At 41.3% G+C, this 27,478-nt stretch overlaps 1 protein-coding gene across 2 annotated transcripts; it reads right to left on the bottom strand.

Annotated features, from left to right (window-relative positions):
- Nucleotides 1-235: 235 nt before the first annotated feature.
- On the bottom strand, nt 236-24,436 carry ei24 (etoposide induced 2.4). 2 transcript variants are annotated; one of them, XM_031905112.1, is made up of 11 exons: nt 24,320-24,436; nt 12,405-12,556; nt 11,543-11,688; nt 10,371-10,431; nt 10,092-10,158; nt 9,370-9,494; nt 7,810-7,929; nt 5,236-5,347; nt 3,922-4,033; nt 2,071-2,145; nt 236-1,047 (listed from the first exon to the last, which is right to left on the bottom strand). In XM_031905112.1, the coding sequence occupies exons 2-11, from the start codon at nt 12,444-12,446 to the stop codon at nt 885-887; spliced, it is 1,023 nt and encodes a 340-aa protein (XP_031760972.1). In that variant the 5' UTR covers nt 12,447-12,556; nt 24,320-24,436; the 3' UTR covers nt 236-884.
- Nucleotides 24,437-27,478: the final 3,042 nt, after the last annotated feature.

Here is a 27,478-nt window from a genome sequence, read left to right on the forward strand (position 1 = left end):
AACTTAAAAAAATACTGATTAAGAATTTGCTTCTTCTGTAAGAAATAAACCGGTCATATTTACAGAAGTGCTATTGGTAATAAACAGAATAATAGTGCTTATGCTCTTTGCTTTACACAATACTATTGAGCCATTTTTTAAATTTTAAGAGGCCCATCAACATTTTCATTTTCTTGGTTCTAGAGGTTTTTGAAACCACAAAAAAAACCTAATATTTTCTTAAACCACAAAGCGATTTTTTTTTTTTTTTTTTAAAAACCACAAATGTCTCCTGGTTTTTATATTTTTCCATGAATCGTCACGGACTTTCAAATGAAAGAAACCCTGAAAACCTCTAAAAGCACAACTTAAATAAAGATTGTTATAATTTGCCTAGGACATCTTCAACTAACTTCTATATGACCTTGACAGCTTTTAGATGGCAGATTTTGTATTAGTGGTATTTGGCGCTTAATAAATCATGAAAAAAAATGTGTGTTTCTTTGCATGAAAATTTTGAGTTTTAGTGCAAAAAAAAAGGTGAAAAAAAAGGGTAGTAAATTACTTAAACTTTATGACTTGTGTCATAGTCATAACAGAGAAAAGGCATATTTCTTGATTTTATCGATAACTGTTCTTAGAAAAAGCCAGACTGCTATAGTTCCAGGAGGAGTTTGGTTTCATTATATTTCTTATATTGTTAGAGGCAGATATCTCAGTTAACTCACAAACATGGCACTTACAGCTTCTCAGTACTCCAAACATAAAAAAAATGACATTGGTGCCATTAGGACAAAGAAGTCTCAGGGCTCTGTGAACAGGAAGCATGAGGTGTCTTGTCATTTACAGAAAATGATAATTGGTGAGTGCAGTGATGCAGTGGGACGGATACTTTTAGTTCTACCTCAGTGCCCCAAAGAGGCTCTCTGTTTGGCAGGAGATGGGTGTGGGCTGGGCAGTTTTTCAGATGAACCAGAGCTGCTCAGCGTAGACTGAAGATAGACAGTCTTGTGAAAGAGTCTGTTGCTTAGGAAGACCACCAATGAGAAGAGACGGAGCTGGAAGTGGCTGAAAAAACAGGATATTTTTAAAATGTATTAGTACAGCAGTCACCAGTCACAGAAGCCATTTGTAGAACCCTTTGGTCTAAATATAGTTACAAGTGGAAGAATATGCTACAGTCTAAGTCCTACTTACTACTGCTACACATGTTAACATGGGTAGATTGTTCTATAATTTTTTGTCAATATTATACATGCTGTAAATACAAAGTAAAGGGCAGACCTAATTAGGTGTGTGGTGCTGGAATGATAAACACATTGTTAGAAGTAATACTATTGTCCTCCCCTGGACCTGATAATGTCACTTTTGGTAAGGACAGTTCTTTTCTTAAAATCCAAACTTGCAGCCATACAGCCTTTCACAGCTCTTAAGATTCTTTTAGCAGTGTTAGTAGATGGGTATATTATTAGCTGCATGGTGAAAAGTTGCCATTGATGATCTCTAACTCAGACAGTATTGCCGATGTAAAAGTTATGGTACATAGCCAGTAATCTAGTCATATGAAATGTGTTGCTATTCCTACCCTCATGGTCCCAGATTTTAACAGCCTTTCACCCTGCACTGCCAACAGTTCTCTGGGCTGAGGGGTGTGTGAAAAGATCCCATGAAATTGACACAATGGGCCTCATTTATTAATACAGGACAAATTTGCTCTTGCACAGTAACTAATGGCAATGCATCTGCTGCATGTAGAACAACAAAACAAAAATTGTATTGGTTGCTATGGGTTACTGCCCAGGTGCAATTTTGCCCAGTGTGGATAAATGAGCCCCACTGTGTATAATGATGAATCTGCCAACCTCACCCACATGCCTGAAGTCGCAATGTGACAGCAACTGGAAAATTGCTGCTACAGTCAAGGACAGGTATTTACTGAAGGACTGGAGTGAGGCAAGGGCTTAGTCTAAACAACTATCACAAATATGAGCATTTGGCATTGGAGGAACATTTACTGAGCACTGTTTACAAGCTCAACAATATGGTTACTATATGCATAAAAATACTGAGATAAATAAGTAATTTACTTACTAAACTTTCACAGGTGTTTTAGCTTCATTAGCACTGATAATAAACAGTGGGAAGAGAATAGAGAACAAACAGCCACTGTAAAAGAAGCATGACAATTAGAATTCGGAAAAGCTGTCTCTTAAAGGAGAAGGAAAATTTTAGGCACCCCCAACTGCACCAGCCCGGGGTACCTGCAGCGAACGCTTCCTCCTTCCTTTTTCTTCTGCCGGCAAAATCTGTGGGCTGGCACACGCGCAGTAGAGTGAAAAGCCAACTTTCTTGTTTAAGTTCGGCTTTTCACTTTACTGCGCATGCGTGCGCAAGCGAACAGGAAGGAGGAAGCGATCACTGCTACCCGCCCGGGGTAAAAGGTAGGTAATTTAAGTCACTTGGGGGTGCCTAACATCCTTCTCCTTTAACTACACATATGTATAAAGGAAAAACATACAGTAAGAGGATATGGCATGCTAATAATGTCTTAAAGGGGACAATATACCATCATTTTTCAGAGTACATTAATGGATGTTTTGTAGTGTAAAATTGAAGGAATTGGCTTTTTTTGGTGCATTTCAGGTCAAACTTTCATGAAACTGGCCAAAAACTGCTCGTTACGTCCCTTTCCCTGACTTCCGGTTTAAGACTCTGTACAGTTTTCTACAGAGTCGCCGGCTCTCACAGCTTCATTAGCTACAGCGGTCCAGTTACTGAGGGCTTGAGCTGTGAGGGGAGGGAGGTGTTTGTAGTGACGTCAGTTTGGCTGAGAGCAATCAACATTTACTCGCACATAGATCCCCACCCTCAATCACCCTCCTGCCAGCTAGCCAACCCTGATTGCCTCTTACCTGCCACCGCTGTGCTGTACCCTGCTGCACCTGAGAGACATTCCATCTTTTCCCCCACCCAGAGAGCCATTCCATCCTTCTCTGTCCTGCTTCCCTGAGAGCCATTCGTAACTTCTGACAGCTGCCCCTGCGCTATTTATAAGGAATGTTCGGCTCTGTGCTTCTTTATCAGAAAGAAGCACAGAGCCGAACATTCCTTATAAGTAGCGCAGGGGCAGCTGCCAGAAGTTACGAACGGCTTTCTTATAAGTAGCGCAGGGGCAGCTGTCTGAAGTTACGAACGGCTTTCTTATAAGTAGCGCAGGGGCAGCTGTCTGAAGTTACGAACGGCTCTCCGGGAAGCAGTACAGGGCGGCCCTCACAGGGGAGAAGGAGGCTCTTGGGGGAAGCAGAACAGAAAGGCTCTGGGGGAGAAGGACACAATTAGCTGAGGGGGATGCAGGCAGGGGGACAAACTCCTTTTATTTATGTGAAAAAACGTTAATAGTTTAGAGTTCTAAATGTCACTCAAGTTATGATCACTTCCTGAGGCAGCATGAGAGGACACGCCCAGTTCTCATTTCAGCTTAGACACAGAGGAAAAAGGATCTCTCTGCTGCTTTAGTATAATTACATTTTTAACAGGTAAAACGTTTTTAAAACCTTCCTTTACAGAAGCACTATACATTTTAGAGAAAGGGGTATATATTACCAAAAAATGAGTATGATGCAATATGTCTCCTTTAAGAGAATATGTTTGCATTTATATAACAAATATTGAACAGCTGTATGCCTTGTTGTGACAAAGCAAAAGAGAATGTGCCCAAAGATATATAAATGCAAAGATGGAGAAAATGGGCATTTTGCACTCACAATATGCATAATAATATGTAGTGCCCTAGTAGTTTACAGATAACAGGTCCCTTACCTAGAAGTCTACGCCAGGCCTTGTTACGGGGACTTCTGGTTTTAATTGGTTGTCACCAATGTGAGAAATTAAGCTTGATAATAGATTTTGCAATGTCAGTTAGCGTCAACAATAAATGATTACCTAATAATATAAGATGACTGCATGGCAGTTAGTGAAGCCAAGGGTAAACCAAATCCAAAGTAGTAGGGCCAGTTCCTTTCAATGTTGGATAACCGCTGATGCATTTCTATTCCTGCAAATGTAACAGTCACATTAGTGCAAGCTAGATCACTATATTTATTCTGTAGAAAGCTTTACAATACCCGATTAAACAGCCCTAGAAGCTCCCTTTTTTTTTTTTTTTTTTTTTTTTAAAGATAGCAGCTGCCATTTCAGTTTGGTCTCTGTAACTTCTGTGCTGCAGCTCTGGTTGCTGGTAGCTCAGATTACACAGCACAGTTGAGAGCAAGAGATGATGGGGGGGAGAAGGGGGGGGGGGGAGAAGGGAGGGGGAGAGAAAAGCAAACTGAGCAGACTTGTGCCATGCCCTTAAGGATTTTTCTGAGAGAAGGAAGTCTGACACAGAAAAACATGTATACACAAAAGAAGAAATACAATCCCATGTTTCCATTGATAAAGGACTCAGTGCAGCCTTTCTGTGAGTGTTAATGGCTGGATTTACATAGACCATTCTGCTAAAGCTTACTTAGTTTTTACCTTTCCTTCTCCTTTAAATCAATTAAACACATTCTCTGTGTCCAATTTCCTTTTCCAGCTTAGTAGGTTTATTTGAAAACTGCAAAGCTGAATTGGCAAAAAAAGGACTTTGGGAATTCAAAAGGTTTCCCAGCAGTTCAATATGCTTAAAAATGTACCAAAACTTTGCCATAAATATATTCATGCTTATCAAATAAAAACAGACATGTCAGTTCGAAAGAATGTTTGATATGTTCTATGGAGTGGTAGTATTCGCCACCGCTTCATCGTGAACACTATCACATTTCCCTGGTATGTATCACATGCAGTGAAACAGGATTCTGACTTAACCACAGGAGGAGCAAACAGATCCAGCTAGGAAAAGAAATTGTTGCCTGATAATTTTGTTATACAGCTGTAACCATGGTTATCATTTGAAAGAAGATATTGTGCATATGTCTATAAATAGACAGTGTGTTTTTAAAGAAGCATTAGAGTTATTGTGAAAATGCCTTCATTCATAGTTTAGTTTAGTTTACAGAATATAGTGGTTTAGGAATTCTAAACAATAATGTCTTCAAAAATATGGAAAAAAAAATATACATGCGGACAACAGGAGAATTGTTTAGGGTCTCTGCGCTGCTGTACATTATTTTCTGGATAATGACCCTGGTATATGCACAAACTACACCCTGCTGAGATACTGCATAATATGTACAAATAACTTAATTTCTGAAATAGTAAAGCATTATTATTTACCTTTATTGAACCACCGATACTCAAAGCAGTACAGTGAGTAGAGCAAAGACATGTGAAGAAGACTAATGAGCTGACCAATTACATCAATGGGAAACAGGCTCACAAACATTCCCTAAGGTTAAAAAAAAGGGGATAGCAGATGTTAGCAGATGGTAGGCATGTCTTCACATAAGGCTATTTCTCCCTGACCTGTAAATATTTGTGAGATAACAATTTAAAGTGCAGAAGCTCAAAAAGAACTCAGTTCTATTGCATCATTTCTCCAACATGCTGAACAGGGTTTCTTTGGCAATGGATCCTAAAACTTAACTTTTAATAATTTTGCTAAAAAGAAAAAGAATTACTAAATATGTACAGCTAATAACAGCACCAAGGTTTATATTCAAAGTAAAAGAGTAGGAAAAAGAGTGCAACTATAGCCACTATCTCCAAAAATACAATCTACACAGCCACCCAATTTGCACCCAAACTCTGTCTAAGGCCATGCGGTGTAAAAAAAGATGAGTGGTGCCCCCTTGCAGAACGACACAAGTGAATGCTCGAGTGTCCAGTTGCCCAACTGCTCTAAGATATCCAAGGAACCCAGTTAGAGGTTTCCTTATTGGGAAATGAAGTAAACCATTATACCCCGTGAAAATTTCTGGCTCAGCATTCAATAATTATACTGTATTAAAAAGTCACCAAAATACAAAATATATAATTAAAACAAGAATACATTTTCTTATTATGGCTGTTTATGGCAACACACGTTTGTATGTATCTGCAAGCACTTTATCCGCAGAGGTACAGGATCAAAAAGGCAGTATTGATGCAGTTAGAGATGGATCAGCACCCTCTATTTTGAAAAAACTTGTGATTTATTTTACATGGTGAAACACATCGCAATCCGACGTTTCGGTCGGTGTATTTTATACACACACATAACATATACATTATATATACAGGTATAGGATCCGTTACCCAGAATGCTCGGGACCAAGGGTATTCTGGATAAGGGGTCTTTCCGTAATTTGGATCTCCATACCTTAAGTCAGTGCTGTCCAACTGGCGGCCCGCGACCCCCCTCTGTGTGGCCCCCCACCTGTCTGGCTGCTTTGATGGCTTACCTTTGTGCAAGATTTAAATGGTATCAGTATTGAGATTAACTGGCCCCCTGCATGGTTGTCACCTCATATTCAGGCTGTAATCCCCCCTGTATTGTTTAAACATGTATTCCCCTGTGGTTTTCACACCTTTTAGTTTCTGCATTGTTCACCCCCTGCAGTGTTCACACCTCAGGCTCAGGCTGTAATCACCCACATTGTTCACCTGTTCACACCTCAGACATTGTATGTAGTGCAGAGTATGGTGGGCAGGGAGGGTATGGAACACACAGGCAGGGTAGGGTAGGCAGAGGATGGCACACACAGACAGCATAGGGTAGGCAGAGAATGGCACACACAGGCAGCATAGGGTAGGCATAGTATGGAACATAGGCAGCATAGCGCAGGCAGAGTATGGAACATAGGCATCATAGGGCAGGCAGAGTATTGCCTGTGTGTGCCATACTCTGCCTGCCCTATGCTGCCTGTGAGAGGTGAACCTGGCAGGGATTTGTTCTGGGAGTTTGTTAGTAGTTGGAAACAGCCATTAAATGGTCCCTAAGGTGTGTTAATATGTTGCTGGGGGTTGCTGTGCTATCCACAGGGGAGGAGGAGGCATATGCATTTAAGGGTGTGTCTTAATATGACATAATATAATTCTTTCATATATGAATAACGGTTGATATCCCCGCAGGAGGACCAAGTATTTGGGGTTTTGCTGCACTACCATTGTGATAAAATGGGTGTGGTTTGAAGTGGGTTTGATTAAAAAAAGGGGAGTGGTCAAAACTGGCTTCCATTAGCGCCCTACACCATGTATGCTAGAGAAATTTCCTCCCTCAGCACTGCAGAAGTCTACTAAAAAAATCAATAAAACATTAATTAAACCCAATAGGATTGTTTTGCATTCAATAAGGATTATTTATATCTTGGTTGGGATCAATTACAAGGTACTGTTTTATTACTACGGAGAAAAAGGGAATCAGTTTAATAATTCTGAATTATTTGATTAAAATGGAGTCTCTGGGCAACGGGCATTCCGTAATTCAGAGCTTTCTGGATAACGGGTTTCCGGATAAGGGATCCCATACCTGTACATACATACATACATTACATACATACATACATACACACACACACACACACTGGTTTGTCCCTGAAGAAGAGTACGGTTGGTACTCGAAACATTGGAGTTTTTTTGATAAACCTTTTTTCGTACTGCAACTTCTCCTAAGGAAGTCCCCAACTGTGATCTAAAATGTTGGGACTTTTTTTTTTTTTTAATATTAATTTTTAGTTTTTCACCTGCACCCAGGTAAGTCAAGTCTACTCTAGACGTGACCACTCTCCTGGTAATAATTTTGTTTATATATTCTCTGTTTATTTTCATAAAATAAAAATCCTACCAGCGGTCTTCCACAAATACACAAATTTGACATGTAATACCAGCTGTAGCAATAATTAATATTACAATAGAAATGATTGTATGTACCTGGATCAGGAAAAGTGCTTGTAGAAGGAGGTTGAACAGCATGTCAGCTATAATTTTACTGACACTTGGAAAGGGCTGAGGTTTTCTTCCCGACATCTCAAATGCCAAATCTGCAATATCCTACGGCGTGAGAGAGATGCTGTTTATTTTTATGCTAACACGTGATCCCATGAAATGACAAAATTAAGGACAGAAAATCACTTGCAAAACACACCCAAAATATTATATATTATTATTATAATATATATATATGCACACACACCGTTATATATCTATTTAACCCTGTCCTATTTCCACAATGCAAAACCACCACTGAGGTTTAGTATTGTGCAAATATATATGTTTAAAAAAGCCCACTAACTATTATAGTCAGTTCAAATTATTTCTGACTGGAAGTCTTCAGTTTATATAAACAGTTCATGATTTGTCTTGCAATGGCTAGTTACTAAGCCTATGGACTATCTCTAAAAACAGGTTCCCTCTATATATGTGTAGCAAGTCTAGAGCTAGCTGAACAAATACTCACTGGGGAACACTAAAGGCTGTATACGCCTGGTGTGGCATGCTAGCAGCTTGGGAAAGTCTGAACATCAAATCTTTGTTACTAACCATACAATATTTATCCCACCTGTAGTGCTCAAACCTTACTAAAGTAATAACCACCAAGCTGTTTAAACACATGGTTGGTGGAAGACTATCTCCAAAAACAGACTTAGACTGCAGGCTGATTCTAGACACCTTCACCATCTGTCAGCTGACTGAGGAACACAGGAGTAAATGCGCTTAACAGGTTTTTACAGTTTTACAAGTACAAAAAAACCTGATTGTGGTGCATCTGCAGATATCCTTATAAGACTGTTGCATAATTTCAGCCACTATTAGAATTATAACCTAGCAGTCACCGTCTGGCTAAGAGGTGGCAAATGCTAGGAAAAGGACAGACATGCCAACCATTGGTATAAACAACCATGTTTCTATGACAGTAAGCCCTTATGAGTAAATCTGGTTGGCACTTGCATGTTGTTTGCAGGAGTAGAAATAGGCCCAAAAAGGCTATGTTTATAACACAATGTTTAAAAGTGATGGCTCAATATGTTTACTATAAGAGGACTGGTATTGGTGTTCAGTAAGCAAATACAATTTACCTCCAATACAAACATACAAGGCAAGGCATTTCACTACATCTTCCCCAGTTGCTATTCTGCCATATTTTAGTGCATATGAAAGCTTCTTGCGATTTCATAAAGTTCACACTCAACATATATCTTCATGTAATGTTTCAGTTAGGACAAACTGTGCAATGGTGAAGGTGCTCCCTTTTTTGCTAGTACACAAACTACAGCCTCAAGTAAACAACCAATGTTAAAAACAATTAAAAGAAGAAAGATTTTTCTAACAAATCAAAATTCTAAAAGGGTTGATTAGTCTTTTTAAAATAATTTTGGGCAACAATTCTTTTGTTTATAAAGAATATCTTTTGATGACGAGAAATCATTCTAAAACAGTTATGTTTGGTTGGTCAGCTATTGTTACTGCATCGGTCACCTAATAATGACATACCTGGAACCAGATGGCATTAACAACTTTACTGAGGACGAATAGAGGTAGAACCCATAGGGCACTAAAAACAGAAGTGAGGATAAACTCAAGCCAAGACCAGACATCTCCATGTAAGGAAGGATCTCCTAAGAACAGAAGGTTAGCATGTCAAGATCACGGTCATTGAAAAAAGTAATGTTTTTTTTTTTTTTTTTTATTTAACATAATTGTCCTGACAAAAAAATCTAATTCTCATGAGGTATCTATAATGCCACTCATTTAATAGAACTATTTAATCTATAAATGCATCCTGCGAGTGACACTTCATACACAGGACCTGAGAACCACTGACACATCAAACACAGAAGTATATTTTCAAGAAAGGATTGGATATCATTTTAGAAAGTAAGACTATACCAAGTTAAATATCTTGCTGCCGTGGGCGACTAATCTCCCCACACTACCATCCCACGCAAGAATGTAAAATCGCCGGTGGGATGGCATACGTGTTGCTATGATTTACAGAAGTCACACGAAGTTGCCTTGAGAGGAAACTTCGGTCGACTTCCAAAAATCGTAGTGGCACATATGTCATCCCACCGGCGATTTACATTCTTGCCAGTGGGATGGCAGTGCGGGGAGATTAGTTGCCCGTGGCAACGACGATTTGTTGCGGGGCGACTAATCTCCCCATCTGTCACTGCCCTTAGAGATGATTAGAGATGATTAGTCAGTGTGCTTACCAATTATCCGTGCTGTAACAGTTTGAAGAAGTGGGATGAACATTCGGTAAAACAAGAAGAGGCTCAACTTAAATAAAAGAACGGAACAAAGGCTTCAGAGTTCTACATTAAAATTGACAAATATTAGGCTGTAGATAGGATAATTTTGTATTAAAAGCAGAAACACAGATGTTATTAACTCTGTTGGTAATCAATAGACAGGTAGGCATAAACTCTTTCGTAACAGTATAGTTTTGTAGCAGCAATTAACCTCCTTATAAGCAACATTAAAGATCTTACCCAGAAGACACCACCATTCCATGCACAGCACTGAAATATCCTGGTAACAATTCGTGGTTCACTAGGGGCAGATAAATGTTAAAATATTAAATTTGCTTTTACTCAAAATAATGCAGTATTTCAAGGACTCTGCATTAATATTTAGATATAACAACGAAGAATACATTTCTTATTATTGCTAGTTATGAAAAATAAAACTCATCGGCAAGCACACATATAACAGTTTATTAAAGGAGAGGAAAAGTAAATACTACGTAAGCTTTATCAGAAAGGCTGCTCTTAGTTCTCAGTGAAAAGGAACACCGCATTTCTTTCCTTTTATTCTGTATACATGATCTATGTCTCAGAAAAAGTCTGCTCAGTTTGCACCTCTCATCTCTCCCCCTCTCATCTCTGCTGAAATCTGAGCTACCAGCAGCCAGAGCTGGAGAACATAAGTTACAGAGACCAACTAAAATAGCAGCTGCTATCTTAAACAAACACAGGGAGCTTCAATGTCTGTTTACTCGGGTATGGTAAGGGCTGTGACACGGGGAGATCTCCCTGAAATGCCAATCCCACTGGCTAGAATGTAAATCGCCAGTGGGATGGCATAAGCTTTTTGCCGAAGTCGCCTTGAGAGGAAACTTCGGGCGACTTAGGCAAATCGCAGCGCCGTGTATGCCCTCCCACCGGCGATTTACATTCTAGCCGGTGGGATGGTATTTAGGGGAGATTAGTCACCCGCGACAAGGAAGATTTGTCGCACGGCAACTAATCTCCCTGTGTGTCACAGCCCTAAAGCTTTCTGCAGAATAAATATAGCGTTCTAGCCTGCACGATTGTGACTAATCTGTTGGCATTAAATTGCCAAAATGCATTTCCTTCTTTTTTAATTGCTCACCCGACAGATAGTAGAATCTATGGTGCTGGCTGTGAAGAGCCTGTCTGCTGGTGATGCTTATAGGTTTACCAGTAACAGCAAAAAGTGGTGCTGTAACGTATACATATTATAAAGCAATAGCCTGATTCTAAACAGTTTGTGATTTTGGCTTCACAGCAACGTATCTAAGGCACTAATTTGAATATTTATATGGATGTTATGCACTGCAGTATGCAAGCTCATGAGTTTCATTACAATGTTGTGAAACTGAAAGAGGCATATGCTAAGAATATAATTTCACTGCACTTACCTTTCTGGCTTTCTTTCCTCACTTTGTGCTCTCCTCTGTGCAAGAGCACTGCTAGCTCGCCTCTTTCTCTGCTCCTCCCTCTTCTGCTGAATTCTGGCATCCAGCTTTGAGATTGTGCATATTCCCCAAATGGAGTCTTTAATCCCCTGTGAAAAAGACCACCGTGAAAAGTAAGCCCTTTGTAAATAGTAGTATTTAAAAAACTTATCATCCAAAATGAAATGTTATAGTATGCAGGGTTTAAAAGCACATGACATATATAGTGAAAGCACAAAATCTGCTTCACAACAGAAACAAATCTTGGATTTGGTGCATCCCTATTGCAGACAAAACAGAGATAATTCATTATGTATTTAGTGTTCAAAAAAAATTATGATGGCAACTCGGGGAGATCAGTCGCCTGCAAACAGGGAGATTTGTCGCGGACGACTAATCTCTCCGTGTGCCAGAGCCCTTTTTTTCACCTGTGTGTCTTTGTCCTTAAATTGAGTACTTAACACACCTGAAAATTCTGCACCAGGAGTTTCTGTTATTTGCATTTCCCCACAGTGTATACTTTTTAGATAAGTAGTTTTGATGGATTTAGAGAGCTACAAAAAAAAAAAAAAATCAGGCTTTGGAGTGTGATATGGCACGCAGGCATCTTAGCTTAGTTCTTGATACTAAGTTTGCAGATACTAGGATTGCAGATATCAAGATACAATTCCTTAATGTTTATGTCTGTCAATATTATTAGCTTGTACAGTACAGGAAAACCACCAGACAAAAAAACCCCACATTGTAAATGTCCGATATATAATGGCAGAAAACAAAGCATGCGAAAAGACTGAACTTGTGCACACGTTTCTAAATCTAAACTTACACGGGTAAGATCATTAAGAAAGTTTCTTAAGCTGTCAGCCATCTTCTCTGGAATACTGCGTTGGGTAACCAAATTATCAACTGCAGCAGGACAGCATATGTAATTTCCTACAATTGCTCATCATGGACAGATACAGCTCATAAAAGAACCTGCTGAAGAAAGAAAATAATTAAAACAGAGAAAGAAAAAGAGCAATGTAGAAATGCAACCTGAAAAAGATATAAAGGTCTAAATGAAAGAAAAATATACCTTCTAATGTAAAATATAAGTTTATCAAATATCAGCCAAGGTAAAAAACCAACAGTTCATTCATATTATTCTATAAAAAAAACAAATATTCATTATTTTCTTGTAAAATTGACAACCTCTTTATAGGAAGGTACTGTGGAAGCCACAATACCGAAGCTTGAATGAATCTGAAACTTTCGTACTCATTGCGACAATACGATTGTTTCGCGACAGCGACAAAAAAGTTCCATTCGTGGATTAGTAAATCTCCCCCTTAGTTTCCACTGTTCCTAAGCACTTTTGCCACAAGGTGCGATTCCAGGTATTTGTCTGTGATTGATTAACAGCTAATCACAATTAATCACCTAGAGACCCATGGGTGTACTCATGGGTCAGGCCTTTGTTGCTCACAATGGTGGCAGTGTTTTGTTTTTGCTGTAGCTTAAGGGCTCTGGCACACGGGGAAATTAGTCGCCCGCGACAAATCCCCCTGTTCGCGGGCGACTAATCTCCCCGAAATGCCATCCCACCGGCAAAAATTTAAATCGCCGGTGGGATGGCATACGCGGCGGTGCGATTTCAGTGAAATCGCGGACGTTGCCTTGAGAGGAAACTTCCGCTCTTTCACTGAAATCGTGCCACCGCGTATGCCATCCCACCGGCAATTTACATTTTCGGGGAGATTAGTCGCGGGCATCTTATATAGAGAAATAGGAAAGATTTACCTAGTCAGCTTTTCAACATTTTTTATTTGCTGACAGACCAGGGACAGCTCATAAACAACAATCAATGTGTGAATGTTGTTATTAGGAATCAGATCAATTTACTTTATTTGTTATTATGGTTATTAATCCAGAGTTTGAATCACACTTGCTTATCTTGCTGCTGGTGCCGTGTCTGATTAAGTGAACTGCTTCAGAGCTGCCCTGAGATAAGGAAATAGTTCAGTGGGTCTAAGGGCTCTGGCACACGGGGAGATTAGTCGCCCGCGGCAAAACTCCCTGTTCGCGGGCGACTAATCTCCCCGAGTTGCCTTCCCCCTGCCATCCCACCGGCGAACATGTAAGGGGAAGGCAACTCGGGGAGATTAGTCGCGAACAGGGAGTTTTGCCACGGGCGACTAATCTCCCCATGTGCCAGAGCCCTAACTCTAGAGATACATATAGAGTTATCACAGTGATTATCTTACAATACAGCTTTAAAGGAGAAAGAAAGGTAAAAACTAAGTAAGCTTTATCAGAAAGGTCTATGTAAATACAGCCATAAGCACTCACAGAAATGCTGCACTGACTTCTCTGTCAAAAGATTTCTTGTGTCTGTAATTCATTGCACCCTCAATTAGGTAATGCTTGGTTACAGATATATGACATGCGTATGACCTCAATTCCTTTCATGCTAGCAATGATCTAACATACAACACCCTATATAACTTCCTTTCACACCAACCATCACCTAATCCTTTTCATCTGATATGATCAGAAAGGATAGGGAAGGGACTGATAAGAGATAGAAAATGATAAGTAATTATGATCTCTAACTCTTGAATAACTTATAGCTGTGGGATATGCCAATGCTATACATAAAAGATAATAAGTATGGCTTAGTCTTTTTTTGTAAAGTTAAGGTGTGTATCATAAATGGAAAAAAAATCAAGTTTTCAAAATGGCCTCATCCATCTAATGAAAGCCTCACTGTCCTGCAGCATTAAAGAATTAAGAGCTTCACATTAGCTAAGAAGCTTGAGATCATACATGGAGTAACAGGACCAAACCACTTTACTACAATGTATAGTCCTGTCCACTTGTTTCATTTAATTAAACCATCACCCCTTTATGGTTGTTTTAATTGAAATAATGAATGTATTTTCCCTATCATGATATCCCTCTCCGAAACACAAGCACACATAAATGCTATTTATGTATCTTTGTTTCCACCATACTTACAGAATCATTCAAGTCCATTCACACCCTTGGGAATGCTGGATCTTGGTAACCATGGAAACTACATTAGCATGGCAACCAGAGAGGGTCCGTGAAAGAGATCACATCACAGAGTAGGAAAATCAAACAGAGCAATTTATCTTTCTTTCAAAATTCAACAATGAAAAGCCAAAATGGAACAATGGAGGAACCAGCACAACAATCAAGCAATGGCAGTTTAAAGACTACTGTTTATGTTTTCACAGTGAGCAAAAATAAATTAAAACTTGAATATATAGCAACTTAAAAGTTTCTTTACTCAGAAACGCAATTGCAGTCCTGAAAAGTTCATAAGGCATTACATCATGGTGTATTAGGGAGATAGATAAGAACCTATTTGTAATAGAGCAGCCCGTAAATATAAGACTTTTATAAATACATGTTTGATGTAAATGGGGTAATAAAAATGGCATATCTGTGCTATTTTCTGATACTCTTGATAACAGGTCTCTAAAAGTCTGATCAAAACCAGTGATCCTCCCTGCCAGCATTAGTTAAAAAAAAATTGAAACCCTTTATCCAGTAACACTGTTAATCTTTAAGCCAATGCTAACTGTTCCTTAAGAGGGGAACTTTCTATTGATATCTTTAACCACAATGTATATATTTATATACAAGCCATGAACATCCTGTAAAATATATCCTTATAAATGGTGCTTAGTCATGTCATCAGTTATAATCTTTGCACAGAGATGTAATTTGTGCCACATAACTCAAAACTTTATTTTACTATATATTAGAAGTCATATATATCCCTACATTACTATATAACTAATACACAGCAAACTATTGCTCATGGTGAGTGATGGGAAAATATGTCCTGTTTCGGAAAAAAAAAAAATGCGAAATCCATTGAAGTCAAAAGGCATATTTTCTCAGCAATTTTTTTTCAATGCACAATACACTGGAGTCTATGGGCTTTTTTTCCCCACAACAAAACCTGGCAAAAACTTTGCTCATCGCAACACATCATCAAGATGGGCTGCATCTAATCAGGAGCAAAATGCATAACAAAGTTAAATAAGGAGCCTGAGGGTAACAAATAAAAGTACATCTGTACTGCCGCTAAGCTGGGCGTTTGTCTAGGAACAACAGGATATAAGTAATAAAGACTTTAATGTCTTAATTAATTAATGACTTTAATGCAAATGCAGGAATGGTATATATTACCTGGATTGGTTATACCTGGGGGATTTTTCATAATTTGAACCAGTATGGGTTTATCCTAGCTTAGTTAGGATGAAGTACAAATCATTTTTATTAAGAATTACTAATTTTTATTTTAGAGAAATGGGAAATAAAAGGAAAAAAAGATTACGTGCTTAAGAAGTTCGCAGGAGATGCTCCTCCTGTAATTTGGAGCTTTCTGGATGTAAGATTTCTGGATAACAAAATCACATATACAATTAGAAATAATGGTACAGGTGTGGAAACGGTTATCCAGTATGCTCGGGACCTGGTGTTTTCCATATTTTCCATATTCCATATTTTCATATCTCTTACCTTAAGTCTACTGAAAAAATTATTTAAACAGTAATTAAACTCAATAAGATAGTTTTGGCTCCAGTGAGGATTAATGATATCTTAGTTGGGATCAATTACAAGGTACTGTTTTATTATTACAGAGAAAAGGAGATAATTTTTAAAAACCTGAACTATTTGATTAAAATGTTGTCTATGGGAGAGGACCTTTCCGTAATTCGGAACTTTATGGATAATGGGTTTCCAGATAAGCGGTCCAATACCAGTACACATAAAATTTATTTTTGGAAACTGTATTGAAAGATGAATGATTGCTTTGGACTGCAAATATGTATATTGCATGTAATGACAATCCAGAATGTATTTTCTGCTAAAAATCGCTTCTATGAAAAGTACATCTAAAAACCATAAATTAAGCGTGAATGGTTCTTTTTACCATTATTATTATTGCAGGAACTCTCCACATAGAGGAAGGGATGAGGATTCCATGACCAAGTCTGCAAGAAAAGAGTGTCTGTCCTGCAACAATCCTGCTTTGCACTCTAAAAAATTGTGCCAAGATTGCATTGATCAAGCAGCTAGTGGTTCATCAATACAGCAGATGTCTTCCCTTGTTGACTAGATGAAAAATAGTTTGGATAAATCCAGGGCCTTTATGGTGGATAAGGTCACAGAAAATGTGTTGGCCAAATTGGGACCCGCTAATGAACTGGCCTGACCTTCTACACAAAATTGGAATAACTGTCAGATTCAACTATGTCAAGTGACTCAGATGTTTTTCAAGAGGAGTTCACAGATAGAGAAGATGCTTTTCTCAATTTACACTTAGTGGAACCACGGATTAAAACCATGAGGGAATCATTGAAGCTCGAGACAGCTGTTGAAGTGGAAGATCAGCAGGACCTCATGTTCAAGACTACTTAAAAATTCTGTTTGTCCAAAAGGTTACTGAAAATGTATCCCTTTAAGAAAGAAGAGATAAAAGACTGGGATGTAACACCAAAAGTGGATGCATCTATTATTCGAGTGGACTACCATGCCAGTGGATGAAGGAGTTTCGCTTAAAGATGCTATGGAGAGGAGGCAAGATTCGATCTAAAGGAAATCCTATGTGGTAGCTGGTGCAGCTTTTAAACCTGCTATTGCTATTACCTTGTTAGCTATAGCTAATAAGTTGTGGATTCAGGAATTGAAAGGGTAATTATCTCAGAGCTACTAAGGGCTCTAAGGGTAATTATCTCAGAGCTACTAGACAAGAAAGTTATTTTGCCAGTTCCTGTGGAACAGCAGGTATGGGGGTGTACTCTCCACTGTTCCTGAGGAAGAAGCTATCAGGGGAATTCAGAGTAATCCTAAACTTAAAAAGGTTAAACAGGTCCCTCCATGTGAGATATTTTCATATAGAATCCATTCAGTCCATAACTCAAACACTTTGTTCAGGTGTTGGATGGTGAACATCAACATCAAAGACACTTACATGTACCAGTGATAGGTCCTCACCAAAAATTTCTCAGGTTTTATCTACTAGGGTACCATTTCCAGTACACTGCACTTCATTTTGGCCTTTCAACTTCCCCATGAACATTTACAAAGATTCTGGCACCTCTCTTAGGACATAAGACTCCAAGGAATAGAGGTCCATGCCTACCTGGACAACATTCTTATAAAAGCATCAAGTTGTCAGGTGCTGGTTCTACATGCTCAAATAGTCCTAAGATCGTTACAAGAACAAGGTTGGATTATATATTTTCAAAAGACTTTGCTGGAGAACACTCAGAGACTGAAGTTTCTGGGAATGATTCTGGTGCAGTTACCAGAGGAGAAAGTGATAGAAATAAAAAGAGGTCTAGTGAAGAATTTCATCAAGTTTCCAGCATCATCAGCAATGGTATGCCAGCAGCTGGTGGGAAAATTGGTAGCCACATTGGATGCGGTCAAGTGGGCTATGCATCATATCAGACCGTTACAATCAGAGTACCTGAATCAATGGGACAAGAAACGGTCAAGTCAAACTCGGATGATCTTTATCAGCCAAGTAGTAAGGAAAACTTTGCGTTGGTGGATGACAGAAAAGAATCTTTTATCAGAGAAGAACATTCAGCAACCAGAATGAATCTGACCACCAATGTGAGCAAAACTGGTTGGGGAGCTCACTTAGGGACAGTCAGTTTGGGGCAAATGGAAGTTGTCCCAAATGAGATATTCATCCAATTGGAAGGAGCTTATGGCAGTGAAACTGGCTCTCCTGAGGTTCAAAGCAGAAGTCACAGGCAAAGCAGTTCAACCAGTCATATACCACATGGAATCCTTGAACAGCAAGTGTCAGAGTTTCTGTTCCAGGTTCAAAGACAAGAAAGCACTGTGCCAGAATTGTTTCAGGATCAAATGGAATTTTTCTCTGGCATACCTGTTCCTACCAGTTCCTCTCATTCCCAAATGTCTCAAAAAAGTGAGAGAGGACAAAGCCAAGGTAATTCTGATTGTACCATGGTGGCCGAGGAGGTTTTTGGTTCCCTCAGCTGTTCAAGTTGGCGGTTGCTCCGCCATTCAGGATACCCAAGATACCCATGATTCTCAGTCAAGGTCCTCTGGTCCATCCAAATCCAGAAGACTGGAAATGGACGGCCTGGCTACTGAAAGGCTGAACATGAGAAATAAGGGCCTTTCGGATAAGACCATTGACACACTGTTGGCTGCCAGGAAGCCTTCCACCTCAGGTAAATATTATAAGATCTGGGAAGTGTATTTAAGTGTACCTCAAACAACAGGCCTTTACAGCAAGGATTAGAGAGTGGATTGAGGACTTCCACTCTAAAAGTTTCAGCACTATCAGTTTTGTTTGAAGAAACATGGGCTCAACACCCCCTGATCATTCGGTTTTCCCAGGCTCTTCAAAGAATTAATCCAAAATCCAAACCTAGGGTGCCTCCTTAGGCCCTGACTAAGGCACCATTTGAGCCACTGGAGTGGGTTGACTTGAAATGGGTCACTTGGAAAATGGCTTTTCTTCTGGCTATCACGTCAGCCAGATGGATAGGAGAGATTCAGGCTCTTATTGATACTGATAATTAGGCGGCCAGGCGAATTCCTTCCTAAAGTTACAACTGAGTTTCACCTTAATCAAGATATGATCCTCCCAGTGTTCTTTCCACATCCTGAAAAGGAGGAAGAGAAACTTTGGCACAACTTGGATGTTGTAAGATGTATCTTGATAGAGTTAAGGACATCAGAATTGACAAAAATATCCTGATCATTCCTTCAGGTCCAAAAACGGGACAAAGCTGCTAAAGCTACCATTGGTCATGGGATCAAATCCTGCATCATTAAGGCTTGCAGTGCTAGTACAGTGCCTGTCCCTTCCGTCATTAGAGCCCACTCTACTCGTGCAGTGGCGGCCTCCTGGGCTTTTCAGGCTCAGGTTTCTCCAGAGGAATTATGCAGCTGTTTGGTCATCTTTTACCTTCATAAAATTTTACAAGCTTGACATGGAGTCTGCTAATAGAGCTAATTTTGGGAAAGCCATCTTACAGTCAGTTTTGGCTTCCAAGGAAGTATTTTTTTTTTTTTGCACCCCAACTGGTGATGTTTTTTACTGCTTGGTAAGGTCCCATTAGTGCCCACTGCCATGTGAAGGACCAGGAAATTGGAAAATCCTATCATACTTACAGAGATTTTCTTTTCCTGGACTGTAACATGGCAGTGGGTAACTTCCCCTGCCCTTGGAGTGAGAGCTTGGACTCGTTCAGTGGAAAAAAAGGAGACAGGTTCAGGGGCGCAAATTATTAGTTGTCATTTCCTGTCCTTCGCGTGACGGGGGTGTTAACCCATTAGTGCCCACTGCCATGTTACAGTCCAGGAACAGAAAATCTCGGTAAGTATGATAGGATTTTCCAATTCTGTGGTTGGAACAGTACCTTCCACCATAAGCACTTTTTCTCCCAATTTGACAAAAAGGAGAGTTTTTGTGTGAACTAGGGCCAGGTGAAGTTTGAAAATTAAAGCAGAAACAAACCATATATAAAAAGGCTTTTTTTTTTGTTGCCCATAGTTTCTCAGTCTGGATCTTCAGCTTATAGGGAGCTCCAGCCATGAGGCAAAACTTGCCTTGGAGGTGGCAGTGACCCCCAAGCAGCAAAGAGCTGCTCCTGGTAACTCAGACATTTAAAACAGAATTTCAGCTCTAATAGTGTAGTGAGCACATTTGCAATCTCAGCACTAGCTATTCGGACCCCACTCAGACTGCTGAACTGTTAAAAAGTTGAGTGGTAAAAAGGCACCATCTCAAGGCGGTGGGGAGGGCAGAAATAGCCCTGACTATAGCTATACAGTGAGGAACATAAGTATTTGAACACCCTGCGATGTTGCAAGTGCTCCCACTTAGAAATCATGGAGGGGTCTGAAATTCACATTGTAGGTGCATTCCCTCTGTGAGAGACAGCATTTTAAAAAAAAATTCAGGAATGTATGATTGTATGACATTGTATGATTTTTAAAGAATGATTGAATGACATTGTATGATTTTTAAAGAATTTATTTGTATTGCACTGCTGCACATAAGTATTAAACACCCGGCAATCAGCAAGAATTCTGGCTCTCAAAGACCTGTTACTCTGCCTTTAAATAGTCCACCTCTACTCCACTCAGTAATCTAAATTAGTAGCACCTGTCTGAGCTCTTTAAAGACACCTGTCACCCCACAGTCAGTCAGATTCAAACTACTACCATGGGCAAGACCAAAGAGCTGTCAAAAGACACCATAGACAACATTTTGGACCTCCACAAGGCTGGAAAGGGCTACGGGGCAATTGCCAAGCAGCTTGGTGAAAATAGATCAACTGTTGGAGCAATTGTTAGAAAATGGAAGAGGCTACAGACGACCGTCAGTCTCCCTAGGACTGGGGCTCCATGCAAGATTGCACCTTGTGGGGTATCACTTATGAGAAGAAAGGCGAGGAATCAGCCCAGAACTACAAGGGAGGAGCTGGTCAATGACATGAAGAGAGCTGGGACCACAGTTTCAAAGATCTGTCGGTAGAACACTACGCCGTCATGGTTTCAAATCATGCATTGCACGGAAGGTTCCCCTGCTCAAGTCATCACATGTCCAGGGCCGTCTGAAGTTTGCCAATGACCATCTGGATGATCCAGAGGAGGCATGGGAGAAAGTCATGTGATCAGATGAGGCCAAAGTAGAACTTTTTGGTCTAAATTTCACTCACCGTGTTTGGAGGAAAAATAAGGATGAGTTGCATCCCAAGAACACCATCCCTACTGTGAAGCATGGGGGTGGTAACATCATGCTTTGGGGGGTGCTTTTCTGCGAAGGGGACAAGATGACTGCACTGTATTAAGGAGAGGATGAATGGGGCCCATGTATTTTGAACAACAACCTCCTTCCCTCAGTCAGAGCATTGAAGATGGGTCATGGCTGGGTCTTCCACCATGACAATGACAAAAAGCACACAGCCAGGATAACCAAGGAGTGGCTCCGTAAAAGGCATATCAAGGTTCTGGAGTGGCCTAGCCAGTCTCCAGACCTAAATCCAATAGAAAATCTTTGGAGGGAGCTGAAACTCCATGTTGCTCAGCGACAGCCCGGAAACCTGACAGATCTAGAGGAAATCTGTGTGGAGGAGTGGGCCAAAATCCCTGTTGCAGAGTGTGCAAACCTGGTCAAGAACTACAGGAAACATTTGACCTCTGTAATTGCAAACAAAGACTTCTATACCAAATATTAACAGATTTTCTCAGGTGTTCAAATACTTATCTGCAGCAGTGCAATACAAATACATTCTTTAAAAATCATACAATGTGATTTCTGGATTTTTTCTTTTTAAATGCTGTCTCTCACAGTGGGAATGCACCTACAATGTGAATTTCAGACCCCTCCATGATTTCTAAGTGAAGAACTTGCAAAACTGCAGGTTGTTGAAATACTTATGTTCCTCACTGTAAACACTGGAACCAATATATATATTTTTTTTTGTATAGAATGAGACACTGGAATGGCCTGTGGATTGCTATGGAGTGTGATAGACTTCATTTGAGAGTCCAGTGACTTCGGTGACATAATACAGGTGGAGATACAAGATGGATGAGAACTTTCTAATAGGAGAGCTGTAATAATGGCTGCAAAGGGGACACCCTTAGTATCTGTGCTTATATACTGAAACCATGACTGGATCTCTGACCCCTAAGGGTGAAGACACACAGAGCTGCTAGTAGCAGCTACTTGTCACAGCAAAAATAGACAATGTTGATCATTTACTGATAATTGTCTCTACGTGTGTTTTAGCATACGCAATTCTCAGAATTGTCTATGGCAGGGTATTTTCTGGAGTTTAGTAGTCATGAAAAACTAGCTGCTACTAGTAGCTCTGTATGTGTTTACCCTTAGTACAACCCACTGCCAACAGTCTTGTGATCCTGCCAGCCACACAAACTGATTTTTTTATACGCCTGTATATTTTAACTATGCATCCAGTGACCACCATGTAACTGTGTAAGGAAGGCAAAAACCAGGCAATGTGCAGAGCAAAGTGCTGTCAGGTGCCTAAGCCTAAGGGTATAACCCACAAGGCGAGTTTTTAAAAAAAACATGGAACTTAGCACCCTGCCCTTTACTTCATGAATGAGGCCCCTGGAGAACAAGAGAGGGTTAGAGAAATAGAGTGAACCCCCTAAAACATTGCTGGTCCCCACTGCAGCATCCTCCACAACATCCTTCAGCTCCACCCCAGCATCCTCCAGTTCCCAAGCAGTGTCCTCCCCAACATCCTCCAGCTCCCCCAGCGTCCTCCCCAACATCCTCCAGCTGCCCCCTAGCATCCTTCAGCTCCCCCAGAGTGTCCTCCCCAACATCCTTCACCTCCCCCCAGCGTCCTCCCCAACATTCTCCAGTTCCCCCTTAGCATCCTCCCCAACATCCTTCAGCTCCCCCAAGAGTCCTCCCCAACATCCTCCAGCTCCCCCAAGAGTCCTCCCCAACATCCTTCAGCTCCCCCAAGAGTCCTCCCCAACATCCTCCAGCTCCCCCAAGAGTCCTCCCCAACATCCTTCAGCTCCCCCGGAACACCCTCCACAACATCCTCCAGCCCCCCCACGTCCTCCCCAACATCCTTCAGCTCCCCCCAGCGTCCTCCCCAACATCCTCCAGCTGCCCCCTAGCATCCTTCAGCTCCCCCAGAGTGTCCTCCCCAACATCCTTCACCTCCCCCCAGCGTCCTCCCCAACATTCTCCAGTTCCCCCTTAGCATCCTCCAGCTCCCCCGGAGCATCCTCCCCAACATCCTCCAGCTCCCCCAAGAGTCCTCCCCAACATCCTCCAGCTCCCCCAAGAGTCCTCCCCAACATCCTCCAGCTCCCCCAAGAGTCCTCCCCAACATCCTCCAGCTCCCCCAAGAGTCCTCCCCAACATCCTCCAGCTCCCCCAAGAGTCCTCCCCAACATCCTTCAGCTCCCCCGGAACACCCTCCACAACATCCTCCAGCCCCCCCACGTCCTCCCCAACATCCTTCAGCTCCCCCCAGCGTCCTCCCCAACATCCTCCAGCTCCCCCTAGCATCCTTCAGCTCCCCCAGAGCGCCCTTCCCAACATCCTCCAGCTCTCCCCAGCGTCCTCCCCAACATCCTCCAGCTCCCCCGGAGCGTCCTCCCCAACATCCTTCAGCTCCCCCGGAGCGTCCTCCCCAACATCCTTCAGCTCCCCCAAGAGTCCTCCCCAACATCCTCCAGCTCCCCCAGGAGTCCTCCCCAACATCCTCCAGCTCCCCTGGAACACCCTCCACAACATCCTCCAGCTCCCCCCTAGCATCCTTCAGCTCCCCCCACGTCCTCCCCAACATCCTTCAGCTCCCCCCAGCTTCCTCCACCACATCCTCCAGCTCCCCCTAGCATCCTTCAGCTCCCCCCACGTCCTCCCCAACATCCTTCAGCTCCCCCCAGCTTCCTCCACCACATCCTCCAGCTCCCCCTAGCATCCTTCAGCTCCCCCAGTGTCCTCCCCAACATCCTTCAGCTCCCCCAGAGCGCCCTTCCCAACATCCTCCAGCTCTCCCCAGCGTCCTCCCCAACATCCTCCAGTTCCCCCCTAACATCCTGCAGCTCCCCCCAGCGTCCTCCCAATCATCTTCCAGCTCCCCCAGCGTCCTCCCCAACATCCGTCAGTTCTCCCCCCCCAGCGTCCTCCCCGACATCCTTCAGCTCCCCACAGAGTCCTCCCCACACCTCTCGCTCGCCTGCTTCCTCCGGCTTCGTCCACCTGAGTCCAGATGCGTCCCCCGTCTCTTCTTATGTCCCCCCGGCTCGCCGCTGCAGCTACTTTTTTATTAGGTTGCGCCCCGTGCGTGCTGACGTCACGCGTACGCACGGGGCGCAACCAATAAAATTACCCGCTGACCGCCAATGAAGCAAGTGCCTGTAACTCTTTAAAGGGGGCCAGTGCTTAAAGAATGTATCACGGCCGGACCCCTCTAAAGCCGCGATTGTCCGGGCCCGAGACAACTGTTCCCCTGTGCCCCCCTGATAGCGGCCCTGTATATCTGTAAGAACATGTATGACATTCTTCTGAAGCTGGGTTGAAGCAGTTATGTAACGTAGAACCCCTCGGTATATATCAGGCCTGTGATTACAGTGTAGTGCACTGACGTTATGTTATTTTATTATATTATTTAAGCATTTCTTTTATTGTCTTTTGTGGGAATTTATTTTGGTAAAATACTGAAGTGATTAACAGCTTTTGGCATGACGTGGGAACATGTAGTGTGAATTCCGACGCTTTCATTATGTGGGAATATTAAAAAGCTAACTTGCTGCTCTCCAAATTTAAAACAATTTACAAAGTGGTGCTACTTATATCTTTATAGGAAACCACTGACTTGGCTGCTGGCAGCTTTCATCTAGCTGTTAGTCTTACCATTTTGTTTTGCAGGAATAAGGTTCTTAAAACTGTTTAATGGCTTACAATGATTCAGATTTAAGTGCAGTTTCAATATTGAAACAAAGAAAGACATAATTTCTTTTATTTGTAACTTTTTATTAGTTCTATGGAACAAAAATTGTTCCAGACTTTATGGGTATCTTCATTACAAGAATTTTGTAGTATAATTGAGCTTCCTGCATAAGAATGCAGTGATTACTCATCAAGTCCAATTGCTTTAGGGCTCTGGCACACGGGGAGATTAGTCGCCCGCGGCAAAACTCCCTGTTCGCGGGCGACTAATCTCCCCGAGTTGCCTTCCCCTGCCATCCCACCGGCGAACATGTAAGTCGCCGGCGGGATGGCAGACGCGGCGGGGCGATTTCGGGAAATCGCCGAAAAAGACTCGCGAGTCTTTTATACCATCTAAATATACCATGACCTGGATGACTGAAAACCTTCATAGTCATTCATTTTTGGACACAATACTTTATAACTGATTTCTAAAGAAGCTTGGATGTTTTTATTGCCTACATGTATAGACTTCCGTTAATTAACCATTTACATATACTTAGCTGCCGAATGTAGCTAGACAAATTATTGTGCTTATAGTATTTTGGAAGGATTTCTTTGGAAAATCAATACTCATGCTGTATGCTGAAGTCCTGGCCATTCTGTAAGAGAATGTAACAAAATATATACTATTCTGAAATTATGTCTTTAAGAATTGGTGGCCAGAAGGCATCCTTACTTTGCACTGCTATAGCAGTTATCTGTAATGAAAGTACATATAGCTGTAAAACACAACTGTTTTAACAGTCTGTTTTGTGAATTTTCTGTTGCCTTGAATTACAAAACAAAAGTTAAATTGAGGATAGATTTGCAAATTTCACATTTCGGTTCCCCTTAGTGCCAGATGTTTTGTAAACATTCTGTGCTTTCTCATTTTAGGGGAATTTACTGGGGGGGGGGGGGGGGGGTGTTAATTTAGGTAGGAAAACTATATATCCTTTTTTTCAGTACAACCTGAACTCGAAATCTGCCTGAGTTTTTGTGGTATTTCCACTTCTGGAACAAGATTTAGAGCTCTAAATACAAAAAAAAAAAAAAGAAAATATTTTATAGTGATTTATACCAGAAACATATTATGGACACAAAATCAACTGGTTTGGAAAGCCTCATGTCTCCCGAACGTGCCAATACCTGATATGTATAGTTTTATGGAGATTTCTGACTTCTATAGATCAAAAACTCCCAGCAGTAAATTACCAAATTTTCGAAGCATTACAGCAGAATACGACATACTTTACATTCCAAAGCCAAAAATCCTGGAACATTAGGTTTATCCCAGGAAACCATATATTTTTGAAAAGTACATCCTACTGAATCCGAAATGAGTAACCTTGTCTTTCAACTCCTAAGGCTGTCATTTGTCTTGGGGCTGTAGGTTGGATGGTTTTGTGCAGAAAGAACTGTAATTTTGGTGCATGGGGGCCGGGGTGCAGGTAAATAGCCTTGTGCAGAGGGAGACGTCAGTCATTTATGGGCTGGTGGCATGTGCTGATGAGGTGGCTTGTGAGGAGGGTGAAGGCTGTCATATTGTTGGCTTATGAATGGGTTTGTCAGGCTTGAAGGAGGTAGAAGGAAAGGTCTATCACTTTTGGGCAGCAAGTGTGGGTTGTTTTCACTTTCAGGGGGTTGATGTTACAGAAAAGAGCACCACTGGAGGAAGTGTGTCAAACATAAAATAAAGAGAAATTGACGAGTCATATTTTAATAAAGTGATTTGAGACTATAAAAGCTGCCAATTGTGAATCATTATTCCATAATTTATGCTAACTGAAAATATACTCAAAATAATTTAAATTGCTCAGGACACCTTTCATCAGTAAACTTGTAATTTTACAGGCAAAAAAAAAAATCACTTGTACTGTGCATCCATTGGATTACATGGTGTTGTGCACAAATGGGCCTGACGTGACCAGCGTGGTTCTCTGCAAGAATAAATCTTTAAGGGTACAGTAAGTGGAATTTGGCATGAAACTGCAAGACTGATGTAGTGGATCCCGGTGTAAGCACACAGAAATGGAATGGGTACAGAGAGATTGCAGACTGTTTATAGCCCAGATTATATGTGTCATTATATAGATTAAATTTGGCCTCAGTTATTTCTGCGACCCTATCAGACTTCTAAGGGAGGTGGAAGACGAGAAGATTAGTCACCCGCGATAAATCTCCATTACTGCAAGGGGGGAGACAATTAAACTCCCTGAAATGCCATCCCACCGACTATAACAGGGGTGGGCAAACTACGGCCCGCGGGCCACGTCCGGCCCGTTGGTGTTTTTAATCCGGCCCGTCGAGGATTGGTGTGTCTCGCTTTTCCTAACAGACCGCAGTCCCAATTCGCTACTCATGCCTTCAGAAAAGTTAACAGCAAACCGACTCCGCAAGTCTCATCACGCGAG

The sequence above is a fragment of the Xenopus tropicalis genome, chromosome 7 (genome assembly GCF_000004195.4).
Source record: "Xenopus tropicalis strain Nigerian chromosome 7, UCB_Xtro_10.0, whole genome shotgun sequence".
NCBI classification, from domain to species: domain Eukaryota; kingdom Metazoa; phylum Chordata; class Amphibia; order Anura; family Pipidae; genus Xenopus; species Xenopus tropicalis.